We start from the raw sequence: 14,117 nt of genomic DNA, 5'->3' as shown, positions 1-14,117 counted from the left end.
TCACGGCCCCACCGGTCAGAGAGGGACGAGACGTGCACCACGCGCGGCGCCAGCGCCAGCGCACGCGTTCCCGAACATGCCCGGTTTCACCGCCACGCAGGTGACAGAGCCCGTCCAGTCGACGAAAGAACACAGTCACCAACTTCCCCCACCCCCACCACTCCTCCCCACACACGTGGCACCGCGGCCCACACGTCAGCGACAGCGGCTACACGGCGGCCGCGTGCCGGCTCCCGCAAGCAAGCGCAGCTCACGCCGGCTTGTCGCGGCGCGCGCGCGCACATCTCCTTCTCCTATTTCATCCCCGCTCCTCGTCCAAAAACCGCGCCCAATAATTTACCTTCCTCCCTCCCCTACCATCCATCCCCTCTGGAAGCGTCGCGTCTGGTCCCCTCCTACTCAAACCCGCCACGCAACCCGGCATTTCCGCCACTTGTGGTGCCGCGCGGCGGGATGGCGGCGGCGGCGGCGGCGGGGAGGCACCGGAAGGAGGAGGAGGACGAGATGCTGCTGGACGACGGCGACATCGAGGAGAGCCCCCGCGACAGCTTCCGCGACTCCGACGACGATGACGGCGAGGAGGAGGAGGAGGAGGAGGAGCGGGGCGAGGACGGCGATGGGGTCGGCTCCTTCGAGTCGCGCCAGTGGCCGCAGAGTTACCGGTACGCACTCTCTCCCCGCTCCGTCGCCTCATCTCGCAGGCTTCGTAGTACACTCTGCTGCGCTGTCATCAGTGGTTAACTGTTCGAGTCGCGGTGTTGTCTGCTCTGCCAATTTCGGCCATTCCCAATCACCGAAGTCATTAACCAAATCGGTTTTTGAGAGACCAGCTGATGTCCTGATCCAACCTCGGAGCGGCCTATAGTTCACTGACACTTGGGAAGTGGTCTGATCTGTTCGATCAGATGACCAAGGTTGACTGAAACCATTGACAATGATGACCGCAAAAAGGGGTGGCCACTAGAAAATGTTTTTTCTGTCTTCTCCTAGCATCACAAATTCAGAACCACAATGATGTAATTTTATATAAATACTATAGCATCATTAAAGTGCAATGTTCAATGTTGACACTACCTGCACACCTACTACTCCTACTATATATTAGTACTAGTATATGTCATAAGTACTACGTACTACTACTCCATTATTTTGCTTTGTCAATGTTGACACTATCTGTACACCTGGAGTATTATTTTGCCTTATCAATGGCTACCGTTTTTGCACTGATTGGTGTAACAAGAAATAAAACATCATTAATGGATGCCTCTGCTCGCATATCTCAGTAGCTGGCCGTACTCAAGAATGCCAGCAGCTTTCCTTTTTTGTACAGATTGCAATTTTCCTTTTTGTGTACAGAACTACAGATAGGAAGTTTCCTGTTTGTGTACAGATACAGACGGCATGATCACGACGTGGTGTTTATTTTGCAGGGAAACAACTGACACCTACACAATTGCTGCGTCTCCCATCTTCGGTTACCTTGGTCCTTCCACGAGCAAATACTCTATCGATGGTGGCCGCAGTGGCGTGGCTTCTGACCTCAAGTTGCCTTTCATCTCGGATAGGCTAGAATCTGTCAAGAGCCTGCGGCGACACCTTCTTGGTTCAGTTAGAGATGAGAAGCTCTCATTCCAGTATACTGGAGAGATCTACGTCGGTCAAGGGTGCAGTGTAACACAGACGGTCTTCAATGGTACTACAAATATCGAAATGTGGAACAGGGGATGTTCAGTAACTTCCTTACGGTCGAACGCAGTTGATCTTGATCAACCTGTTTCTTTTCTGTAGGTATTAACGTACTCGCTGGTGTTGGCCTTCTTTCCACTCCGTTCACGATTCATCAAGCTGGATGGGCTGGTCTTGCAGTTCTGTCTGTTTTTGCAATTATTTGCTGTTATACTGGAGTTCTTCTCAAACACTGTTTCGAGAGCAAAGACGGTATTGCAACCTATCCAGACATCGGGGAGGCCGCCTTTGGAAGAATTGGTCGCTTGATCATATCTGTAAGCCTTGGTCTCTGTAGAATAAGATGGATCAGATATTCAGATAGCATTCTAGATCATGTTATGAGCATCTAAGTACCACCCGAAGTCACAAATCAGTATACTAGAACATAACCCTTAAACTACTCTCTTCATTCAAAATGCATACATTTTCTATGTCTTCATTATTCGCTTTGTTGCTAAGAAAGAACTAAAGTTATTTGCACAAGTATGACTTGAGAACAACACAGACACATCTGGTGTGCTCACTCTCCGTTTGTCATTTTGTTATGTGCTTGATGTTAGTTTGATAACCTAATCCTTGCTGGCTCACTACCATATCTGAAAAATTCACAAGGTAGCATAAACCTTATCCTTGCTAGATGGTTGCCACATCTGAAAATTCACATGCTAGCATAAATACCCGCTGATTCAAGCTATAGATCCTTATTCCTATTTTTCAAATGTTGCTGCCACTTCAGAGTTTATATTACATGAATATGTCGAGTTGTAAGATAGAAGTTTCAATGTTGGCTTTCTGTTCGAAAAGGAGGGAATTAACTCCTGCCTCTGTATAGTTCCAGTCTTAGCTACCACTAGTATTCTTAAATAAAAAAATCTTAGCTACCTCCAGGCTGATAAAATGCACATCTAAGTATCTTATCTCATTTATCTTACTTTCATGCATAAATTGTTTTTCTTTGGTAGCGAAAAACCACAAACTGATGCTCGCTTTTTTTCTGTTTTTGCAGATTATTTTGTATACCGAGTTATATGTAAGTAGCTCATTTCTGTGTGTCCTGGATTTTCCAAAGTTTGCCATCTAATCGCTTGATTATTGAGCAAATTATGGAACTGTTTCTGAAACTTATCTCATGTATAATTCTTGGGAGAGAAACATTTATCTAATGCATATTTGTTTGGATGCAGTCATATTGTGTGGAATTCATTATACTGGAAGGTGATAATATGACATCAATCTTTCCTGGCGTCAATCTTAATTTGTTTGGGATTCATGTTGACAGTAAGCATTTCTTTGGAGTGTTAACTGCTCTGCTAGTCCTGCCCACAGTATGGCTGCGAGATCTTCGAGTGCTATCATACCTTTCAGGTCTCACTACTCCTAACCTGTTTAATTAATTCTGTTACGGCCATCCTTGGTAATCTATTAACATGATTTAATTACTTGCGCAGCGGGTGGTGTGATAGCAACTCTTGTGGTTTTTATATCTGTCGCTTTAGTCGGCACTACTGAAGGTGTAGGGTTCCATCAGACCGGGGAAGCAGTAAAGTGGAGTGGCATGCCCTTTGCTATCGGTATTTACGGTTTCTGCTACTCCGGGCATTCGGTATTTCCGAATATCTACCAATCAATGTCTGATCGCACGAAATTCCCTAAGGCACTCTTTATATGGTATGAATGAACAACTTTCTTACGCTGGTTAGTTTGATGTATACCGGTCAAATTCCTCAATGTATGCATATTTTTACTGTGCAGCTTCGTAATTTGCACAGCAATATATGGCTCGTTTGCTATTATTGGCTATCTGATGTTTGGTGACAAGACAATGTCCCAAATAACTTTGAATCTTCCAAAAGAGTCATTTGCCTCAAAAGTTGCTCTGTGGACCACGGTAACAATTATGCTTGACTTTGTCTTAGTTCCTAGTATTGTAACTGTCTTTCCATAGTATTGATCATTAACTTTTTAATGTTTCAGGTTATCAACCCTTTCACCAAGTATCCTTTGGAATTTCTATTGTCAAACTTTGTAATGTCAAGGCTTCTAGGATTATGTTGATTTTCACTGTACCTAACTCCATATACAACAGCTTCATCCTTAACCATAAAACAGATTTGCCTTGTTGTTAAACCCATTGGCTCGGAGTTTAGAAGAGTTGCGCCCTGAAGGATTTTTGAACGAAACAATTGTCTCTATTATACTGAGGACGAGCCTTGTGGCATCAACTGTTGTCATTGCATTTCTTCTTCCATTCTTCGGTATGCTTATATCTTTGTTGAGCACTGATTATTTTTGCTATGCATTTTTAAAGATTGTTTAATCTTATGCACAGAGTGCGTACTTATTTTATTGTCTTTGTGAATGCAGTCTTCACTGTCAATCCGATCTACTTCTTTTAGTACATTTTATTTCCTTTGCTTTTCTCGAAAACCCAGTAAATTTTCTATGGACACACATTACTTTGGAATGATGGATATGGTGCACATACTTTACATGCAATTCTTTCCCGTGCAAACAGCTAAATGCAAAGTGGCTCATTACACATAATGTAGTACCTAGATTAGTAGTAGTTGAAACAGCATCACATTTTCAAGATCTTTTAATTCCACGCTCCTGGAAAATTAACACTTTTTTAGTGTTAGTACATGAGAGCGATAATGGGCGGGGACCTGCTTAGATCACTGTTCAGTTGAGGACTGGGTTATCTTCCTTTTAGGAAAAAACAATTGGGGACTGCCTGTAGGCTCCGTTACAAATCCAAATATTCCTAAAACATTTCCTTCTTTTAAGGAACTCCTAAAACACCTCTGCTTACCATAATACCATGCACTTCAGCTTCTTAAGCCATTATCTGCTTTGTAATCTTTATTGGTAGCTCACAGAAGACTTCTTTGAGAACACATCACAGGAGAATTATAATGTGTATTCCTGATTTGCATGTTGCATATTTCAGGTTTGGTGATGGCTCTGATTGGATCCCTGCTCAGTATACTTGTGGTATGCTATATTTTCCTTAACTTAATGGCCTATATAGTTACTAAGCTGCGCATAAGAAGAAAATCTGTAAAAAGATCAAAGTCCTCAAACAACATTTTTTGTGTGGTAAATTTGACTACATCCCTGTGGGCTGTTCATGAGAATAAGAGTCCCATCCTTTAAAAAATAGACCTACGGTTGCGTAAGAAATACAGATGACAAAGTAACTAATGTGCTCCTTTTGACTTTGCACAATTACAGGCTGTCATAATGCCCGCCTTGTGCTTCTTGAAGATCGCACAGAATAAAGCCACACGCACGCAGGTAAGATATAATTTACCATAACCTTTCCAAGCTTCCTTCTCCCTCTTCTGGAGATGATTTCTGGGCATTCAAGATTTCTCTGTGCATACCATGTGGGTACTCCAATTTCAGGTGATTGCAAGCGTCGCTATAATAGTTGTCGGAGTCATCAGTGCCGCCCTTGGAACCTACTCCTCTGTGGCCAGCATAATCGGATACTACTGATTCTTCCAAGGCAATCTCTTAGACGGCTCTCGGCGCCGTCACTCTTGCCAAGAGTTTTTGCTGTGTATCATCGAATTTTACCGTGCTCTATGTACATCCTTCGACCTAGTATAGTCGATTTATAAAGACAGCATCTCTAGCAACAATGCACTACTGTTACCGTTTAGCTGCTGCTATATCATTCGACCTAGTATAGTCGATTTATAAAGACTGCATCTCTAGCAACAATGCACTACTGTTACCATTTAGCTGCTGCTATACCATTTGGTGTACTCGATTTCCGCCAAGCGCTGTGGTTTAAATACTGCAAGCTGCTCGGCCAGTTTTTTGTGTGTGAGGGGTATCACCGGTTATATATTAGATCAAAATAGTTACTAGCTGGGATACAAGCAATACCAGGGGGGTTTAACAGCCACAGCTGGCGCCCCAAATCTAAAGATAAAGCAGCTTTAGAAAGACAATGAGATTCTACGTTGGATTGGACATTGACAATGTGCGCTGGCGATTCCTATGGCCTATGGGCCCAACGGAAAGGAGCCTAGGGAAACGATTCCTATGGACGAGGAGTTGTCGATCAATGAGGGACAGGCAATTACCCCATCTCCAATTGTGACCGTGGTCGCATTCGCATCTAAGAGCATCTCTAGTGGCTTGTGTAAATTTGATAGTCTATATCTTCATATAAACAATGGTTTAAAAAAAATTGAATTTAGACAACCTCTGTTTTCCAGCGGATTGTCTAAATTTGATAGTCTATATTTTTAACGGCTCTATTTCCAACGGCTCTATTTTCAGGTTTATATATACCACCCCTCCCATCTCTCATCCACGAATCCTGGTCATTCCTTCCCCGAATTCCTCTGTCCTCTCTCACACAACAAAATGATGGGTGAAAACATTGCTTCTATGAATATGCTCATGAATTCGTCGCCGTCTTCATCCGACAACGACGAACTCATTCTTGTAGCATTCGCAGAGCGCGAGGAGGAAGAGCAGGGGAACCGTCGACGTCATGGTGGTTCCAAGCATGGACGTCAGATAATCAATCGAGGAAGAGATGCGGGATTTGTTCTACTCTGGAATGATTACTTCAGTGAAAATCCTCGCTATCCCGAAAACTTATTTCGGCGAAGGTTCGTAATTAGTAAATTACTCTATGTTTGCCTATTTTCCACCTTCCTATCTAATTATAGATTTAACGCACAGGTTTAGGATGTCTCGAAATTTGTTTAATCGCATAGCTGAAACTATACTTCAACATGATTATGATGGTTATTTTACGCAAACAAGAAGTGCTTGTGGACTTCTTGGGTTGCATCCGTTGCAAAAGATGACCGCAGCAATGCGAATGCTAACTTATGGAATAGCGGCTGATAGTGCTGATGACTACATCCGGTCTGCAGAAGCTACAAATCTAGAGGCTTGCAAGAAGTTTGTGATCAAAATTCCAAAAGTCTTTGGTGACCAGTACCTAAGATCTCCAAATGGAGAAGATACTGCAAGATTACTTGCAGTCGGCCTCCCCACCCCCCTCCCCCCTACGGCCGCCCGCCTCCCCACCTCCCTCCCCTACCGCCGCCGGCCTAAGCGCCCCCCTGGTCGCCCCTGCCCCCTGATCTCATCTCGCCGGCGTGAGCGCCCCTGCCCCCTGATCTCATCTCGCCGGCCTCCCCACCCCCCTTCCCCAACCGCCCGCCCGGCCTGAGCGCCCTTGCCCCCTAGTCGCCCCTGCCCCCTAATCTCATCCCACCGGCCTCCCCACCCCCTCCCCCAACCGCCCGTCCGGCCTGAGCGCCCGCCCCGTCGGGCCGGCCTGAGCGCCGCTGGCCTGCCTCGCGCATCGAGCCGAGGCCGCGCCGGCACCAGCGCGCCCTCCCCTGTCCCCCACTCTCTCTCTCTCCGAATCTACGAGGAAAGGACATACCTCATTGACGCCAGGAAGCTCGGGGTAGTGGCGGGCGTCCTCCTCGTCTCGATTTGCTCTAGATGGGTGCGGGAGAGACGACGCGAGAAGCAGCTGCTCGTGGTCGCTCGGTCGTCGCTCCGTGGTGTATCTTTGGACAATGGGTAGCGATTTTACTGGATGTCTATAATTTAGACTAGCTGATAGACAAGTCGCTCGAGGCGTTTTTGGACCTGTGATAGTTTATATTTGGTTTAGACTACCACATACACAAGCCACTAGAGATGCTCTAAGAAGGGCAAGCTAGCGGTCCCCGTCGTCGGAGGACGTGCCCATGCCCTCCCAAGGCTTGTCTGGCCGCGTCAAGGTGAACCATAGCAAGCGTGGTTTTTTTTTCACTGTTCTAGCCCACGTGACGTAAAAAAATCATAGAACGAACTCGATCTCAAAGTATTTCACGATCTGACCCCTTTTAGAAACGCCACAGCTCGTGGCATTGCTGCTGCTGTTGGAAATATGCCCTAGAGGCAATAATAAAATGGTTATTATCATATTTCCTTGTTCATGATAATCGTCTATTGTTCATGCTATAACTGTATTAACAGGAAACAGTAATACATGTGTGAATAAATAAATCACAATGTGTCCCTAGCAAGCCTCTAGTTGGCTAGCTCATTAGTCAATAGATGATCATGGTTTCCTGGTCATGGGCATTAGATGTCATTGATAACGGGATCACATCATTGGGAGAATGATGTGATGGACAAGACCCAATCCTAAGCATATCACTAGATCGTATTGTTCGTATGCTAAAGCTTTTCTAATGTCAAGTGTCTTTTCCTTCGACCGTGAGATTGTGCAACTCCCGGATACAGTAGGAGTGCTTTGGGTGTATCAAACGTCACAACGTAACTGGGTGACTATAAAGGTGCACTACGGATACCTCTGAAAGTGTCTGTTGGGTTGCTACGAATCGAGATCGGGATTTGTCACTCCACGTGACGGAGAGGTATCTCTGGGCCCACTCGGTAGAACATCATGAGCTCAATGTGACTAAGGAGTTAGTCACACGATGACGTGCTACGGAACGAGTAAAGAGACTTACCGGTAACGAGATTGAACAAGGTATAGGTATACCGACGATCGAATCTCGGGCAAGTTCTATACCGACAGACAAAGGGAATTGTATACGGGATTGATTGAATCCTTGACATCGTGGTTCATACGATGATATCATCGTGGAGCAAGTGGGAGCCACCATGGGTATCCAGACCCCGCTGATGGTTATTGGCCGGAGAGGTGTCTCGGTCATGTCTGCCCGTCTTCCGAACCCGCAGGGTCTACACACTTAAGGTTCGATGACGCTAGGGTTATAGAGAATTGTTATACGAGGTTACCGAAAGTTGTTCGGAGTCCCGGATGAGATCTGGGACGTCACGAGGAGCTTCAGAATGGTCCGGAGGTAAAGATTGATATATAGGATGGATGGTTTTGGACACCGAAAATGTTTCGGGCGTCACCGGTAGTGTACCGGGACCACCGGGACCACCGGAAATGGTCCCGGGGGTCCACCGGGAGGGGCCACCAGCCCCAAGAGGTAGCATGGGCCAAAAGAAGGAGGGCAACCAGCCCAAAGTGGGCTGGTGTGCCTCCCACAAAGAGGCCCAAGGCGCAGGAGGTGGAGAGGGGGGGGGGGAACCCTAGGCGCTGGTGGGCCTAAGGCCCACCTAGGGGTGCGCCACCCCCTCCCCCTGCCCTGGCAGCCGCACCTCCCATCTGGGGGGGCTGCTGTTGGGGAACGTCGCATGGGAAACCAAAAATTTCCTACGCGCACGAAGACCTATCATGGTGATGTCCATCTACGAGAGGGGATTTCCGATCTACGTACCCTTGTAGATCGCACAGCAGAAGCGTTAGTGAACGCGGTTGATGTAGTGGAACGTCCTCACGTCCCTCGATCCGCCCCGCGAACCGTCCCACGAACCGTCCCGCGATCCGTCCCACGATCCGCTCCGATCTAGTGCCGAACGGACGGCACCTCCGCGTTCAGCACACGTACAGCTCGACGATGATCTCGGCCTTCTTGATCCAGCAAGAGAGACGGAGAGGTAGATGAGTTCTACGGCAGAGTGACGGCGTTTCGGAGGTTGGTGGTGATCTAATCTCAACAGGGCTCCGCCCGAGCTCCGCAGAAACGCGATCTAGAGGAAAAACCGTGGAGGTATGTGGTCGGGCTGCCGTGGCAAAAGTTGTCTCAAATCAGCCCTAATACCCCAGTATATATAGGAGGGAGGGAGGGGAGGAGGCAGCCTCAAACCCTCAAGGTTTGGCCGAAATTTGAGGTGGAGGAGTCCTACTCCAATCCTACTTGGAGTAGGATTCCACCTTCCCACTTGGAAACTCTTTCCACCTTGTGTTTTTCCCTTCTCAAACCTTATGGGCCTTAGTGGGAACTTATTCCAGCCCACTAGGGGCTGGTTTATATCTTCCCATAGCCCATGAGACCCCTCGGGGCGTGACACCCTTCTCGATGGTCCCCGGCACCCCTCCCGGCACTCCCGATACACTACCGATGGGCCCGAAACTTTTCCGGTAATGCCCGAAAACTTTTCGGTAACCAAATGAGGTCATCCTATATATCAATCTTTGTCTCCAGACCATTCTAGAAACCCTCGTGACGTCCGTGATCCCATCCGGGACTCCGAACAACAGTCGGTAACCAACCATATAACTCAAATACGCATAAAACATCGTCAAACCTTAAGTGTGCAGACCCTGCGGGTTCGAGAACTATGTAGACATGACCCGAGGGACTCCTCGGTCAATATCCAATAGCGGGACCTGGATGCCCATATTGGATCCTACATATTCCGAAGATCTTTATCGCTTGAACCTCAGTGACAAGGATTCATATAATCCCGTATGTCATTCCCTTTGTCCTTCGGTATGTTACTTGCCCGAGATTCGATCGTCGGTATCCGCATACCAATTTCAATCTCGTTTACCGGCAAGTCTCTTTACTCGTTCCGTAATACAGGATCCCGCAACTTACACTAAGTCACATTGCTTGCAAGGCTTGTGTGTGATGTTGTATTACCGAGTGGGCCCCGAGATACCTCTCCGTCATACGGAGTGACAAATCCTAGTCTTGATCCATACTAACTCAACGAACACCTTTGGAGATACCTGTAGAGAATCTTTATAGTCACCCAGTTACGTTGCGACGTTTGATACACACAAAGCATTCCTCCGGTGCCAGTGAGTTATATGATCTCATGGTCATAGGAACAAATACTTGACACGCAGAAAACAGTAGCAACAAATTGACACGATCAACATGCTACGTCTATTAGTTTGGGTCTAGTCCATCACATGATTCTCCTAATGATGTGATCCCGTTATCAAGTGACAACACTTGCCTATGGTCAGGAAACCTTGACCATCTTTGATCAACGAGCTAGTCAACTAGAGGCTTACTAGGGACAGTGTTTTGTCTATGTATCCACACATGCACTGTGTTTCCAATCAATATAATTATAGCATGGATAATAAACGATTATCATGAACAAAGAAATATAATAACTAATTTATTATTGCCTCTAGGGCATATTTCCAACAGTCTCCCACTTGCACTAGAGTCAATAATCTAGTTCACATCACCATGTGATTCCAACGAATCCAACATCCATATAGTTATGGGGTCTGATCACGTCTTGCTCGTGAGAGAGGTTTTAGTCAACGGTTCTGAAACTTTCAGATCCGTGTGCTCTTTACAAATCTTTATGTCATCTTATAGATGTTGCTACTATGTGCTATTCGGAAATACTCCAAATATCTACTCTACTATACGAATCTGTTTCACTACTCATAGTTATTCGGATTAGTGTCAAAGCTTGCATCGACGTAACCCTTTACGACGAACTTTTTAACCACCTCCATAATCGAGAAAAATTCCTTAGTCCATCAGTTACTAAGGATAAATTTTGACCGCTGCTAGTGATTCAATCATGGATCACTCTCTGTACCTCTCAACAGACTTTGAGTCAAGGCACACATCAGGTGCGGTACCCAGCATGGCATACTTCAGATTCTACGGCCAAGGCATAGAAGACGACCTTCGTCTATTCTCTTTATTCTGCCGGGGTCGGGTGTTGAGTCTTACTCAAATTCACACCTTACAACGCAACCAAGAACTCCTTCTTTGTTGATCTATTTTGAACTCCTTCAAAAACTTGTCAAGGCATGCATCTTGTTGAAACTTCTATCAAGCGCTTTCGATCTATCTCCATAGATCTTTGATGCTCAACGTTCAAGTAGCTCAATCCAGGTATTCCTTTGAAAACTCCTTTCAAACAACCTTGTATGCTTTACAGAAATTCTACATTACTTCTGATCCACAATATGTCAACCACATATACTTATCAGAAATTCTATAGTGCTCCCACTCACTTCTTTGGAAATACAAGTTTCTCATAAACCTTGTACAAACCCAAAATCTTTGATCATCTCATCAAAGTGTATATTCCAACTCCGAGATGCTTGCACCAGTCCATTGAAGGATCGCTGGAGCTTGCATACTTTCTAGTATCTTTAGGATCGACAAAACCTCCTGGTTGTATCACATACAATGTTTGCTCAAGGAAACCGTCGAGGAAACAATGTTTTGATATCCTATGTGCAATATTTCATAAATAATGCATCAACTACTAACATAATTCTAACAGACTTTTAGCATCGCTACGAGTGACAAAGTCTCATGATAGTCAACTGTTTGATCTTGTCGGAAACATCTTTGCGTCAAGTCGAGCTTTTCTTAATAGTGACTTATCACCATCATCGTTTGTCTTCCTTTTAAAGATCCATCTTTACTAAATAGTCCTATGACCATCAAGTAGTTCTTCCAAAGTCTACACTTTGTTTTCATACATGGATCCTCTCTCGGATTTCATGGCTTCCAGCCATTTGTCGGAATCCGGGCCCATCATTGCTTTCTCCATAACTTGTAGGTTCACTGTTGCTCAACAACATGACCTCCAAGATAGGGTTACCGTACCACTCTGCAGTAGTACGCGACCTTGTCAACCTACGAGGCTTGTAGTTACTTGATCCGATGCTCGATGATCACCATCATCAGCTTTCACTTCAATTGGTGTAGGCGCCACAGGAACAACTTCCTGCGCCATGCTACACATTGGTTGAAGTGATGGTTCAATAACCTCATCAAGTTCTACCACCCTCCCACTCAATTCTTTCGAGAGAAACCTTTCCTCGAGAAAGGATCCGTTTCTAGAAACAAACACTTTGCTTTCGGATCTGAGATAGGAGATGTAGCCAACTGTTTTGGATATCCTATGAAGATGCATTTATCCGCTTTGGGTTCGAGCTTATCAAACTGAAACTTTTTCACATAACTGTCGAAGCCCCAAACTTTCAAGAAACGACAGTTTAGATTTCTCTAAACCTCAGTCTATACTGTGTCATCTCAACGGAAATACGCGGTGCCCTATTTAAAGTGAATGCGGTTGTCTCTAATGCATAACCCATAAACGATAGTGGTAATTCGATAAGAGACATCATAGCATGCACCATACCAAATAGTGCGTGGCTATGACGTTCAGACACATCATCACACTATGATGTTCTAGGTGGCATGAACTGCGAAACAATTTCCACATTGTCTTAACTGCGTACCAAAGCTCGTAACTTAGATATTCATTTCTATGATCATCTCGTAGACAGTTTATCCTTTTGTTACGACGAACTTCACTCCGGAACAGAATTGAACTTTTCAATATTTCAGACTTGTGATTCATTAAGTAAATACTCTTGTATCTACTCAAATCGTCATTGAAGTAAGAACATAATGATATCCACTACGTGCCTCATCACCCATTGGACTGCATACATCAAAATGTATCACTTCCAACAAGTTACTATCTTGTTTCATCTCAATGAAAACAAGGCCTTGCTCATGTGGTATGATTTGCATGTCACTAGTGATTCAAAATCAAGTGAGTATAAAGATCCATCAGCATGGAGCCTCTTCATGCAATTTATACCAACATGACTCAAGCGGCAGTGCCACAAGTAAGTGGTACTATCATCATTACCTCGTATCTTTTGGCACCAATATCATGAACATGTGTGACACTACGATCGAGATTCAATAAACCATTGAAGGTGATTATTCAAGATAATAGAGTAACCATTATTCTACTTAAATGAATAATCGTATTGCAATAAACACGATCCAATCATGTTCATGCTTAACGCATGCACCAAATAACAATTATTTAGGTTTAGCACCAATCCCGATGGTAGAGGGAGCGTGCGACGTTTGATCATATCAACCTTGGAAACACTTCCAACACGTATGGTCACCTCGCCTTTAGCTAGTCTCCGTTTATGCCGTAGCTTTCATTTCGTGTTACTAATCACTTAGCAACCGAACCGGTATCCAATACCCTCGTGCTACTAGTAGTACTAGTAAAGTACACATCAACATCATATATATCAAATATACTTCTTTCGACTTTTGCCAACCTTCTTATCTACCAAGTATCTAGAGTTGCTCCGCCTCAGTGACCGTTCCCCTCATAACAAAAGCACTTAGTCCTGGGCTTGGGTTTAATCTCGGGTCTCTTCATTAATGCAGCAACTGCTTTGCCGTTTCACGAAGTATCCCTTCTAGCCCTTGCCTTTCTCGAAACTTAGTGGTTTTACAAACCATCAACTATTGACGCTCCTTCTTGATTTCTACTCTCGCAGTGTCAAACATCGCGAATCGCTCAAGGATCATTGTATCTATCCTTGATATGTTATAGTTCATCACGAAGCTCTCACAGCTTGGTGGCAGTGACTTTGGAGAACCATCACTATCTTATCTGGAAGATCAACTCCCACTTGATTTAAGCGATTGTCGTACTCAGATAATCTGAGCACACGCTCAACGATTGAGATTTTCTCCTTTACTTCGTGGACAAAG

The 14,117-nt window shown here is 45.1% G+C and overlaps 1 protein-coding gene across 2 annotated transcripts; it reads left to right on the top strand.

Moving 5' to 3' along the window:
- Positions 1 to 322: 322 nt before the first annotated feature.
- On the top strand, positions 323 to 5,477 carry LOC123401826 (amino acid transporter AVT1A). Of its 2 annotated transcripts, XM_045095680.1 has the most exons (12): positions 329 to 662; positions 1,431 to 1,693; positions 1,789 to 2,003; positions 2,735 to 2,758; positions 2,913 to 3,093; positions 3,177 to 3,396; positions 3,481 to 3,616; positions 3,703 to 3,722; positions 3,838 to 3,983; positions 4,679 to 4,722; positions 4,963 to 5,025; positions 5,137 to 5,477. In XM_045095680.1, exons 1-12 carry the CDS (start codon positions 454 to 456, stop codon positions 5,227 to 5,229), a joined length of 1,614 nt encoding a protein of 537 aa, XP_044951615.1. In that variant the 5' UTR covers positions 329 to 453; the 3' UTR covers positions 5,230 to 5,477. The 2 variants fall into 2 exon arrangements, with proteins under 2 accessions (XP_044951616.1, XP_044951615.1); XM_045095681.1 differs by lacking the exons at positions 4,679 to 4,722; positions 4,963 to 5,025; positions 5,137 to 5,477 and having other exon boundaries at positions 323 to 662; positions 3,703 to 3,753; positions 3,838 to 3,977.
- Positions 5,478 to 14,117: the final 8,640 nt, after the last annotated feature.

This window comes from Hordeum vulgare, chromosome 6H, assembly GCF_904849725.1.
Source record: "Hordeum vulgare subsp. vulgare chromosome 6H, MorexV3_pseudomolecules_assembly, whole genome shotgun sequence".
Lineage (NCBI taxonomy): Eukaryota > Viridiplantae > Streptophyta > Magnoliopsida > Poales > Poaceae > Hordeum > Hordeum vulgare.
The sequence above is the reverse complement of the archived record's forward strand: the minus strand, read 5'-3'. Positions and strand labels throughout refer to the sequence as shown.

What these genes read in the sequence shown, in the direction of transcription:
- LOC123401826 (XM_045095680.1), top strand. Translation starts at nt 454, where the DNA reads ATGGCGGCGGCGGCGGCGGCGGGGAGGCACCGGAAGGAGGAGGAGGAC. An exon ending in CAGTGGCCGCAGAGTTACCG is followed by an intron (nt 663 to 1,430) that starts GTACGCACTCTC and finishes TTTATTTTGCAG; the next exon opens with GGAAACAACTGACACCTACA. An exon ending in GTTATCAACCCTTTCACCAA is followed by an intron (nt 3,723 to 3,837) that starts GTATCCTTTGGA and finishes ACCATAAAACAG; the next exon opens with ATTTGCCTTGTTGTTAAACC.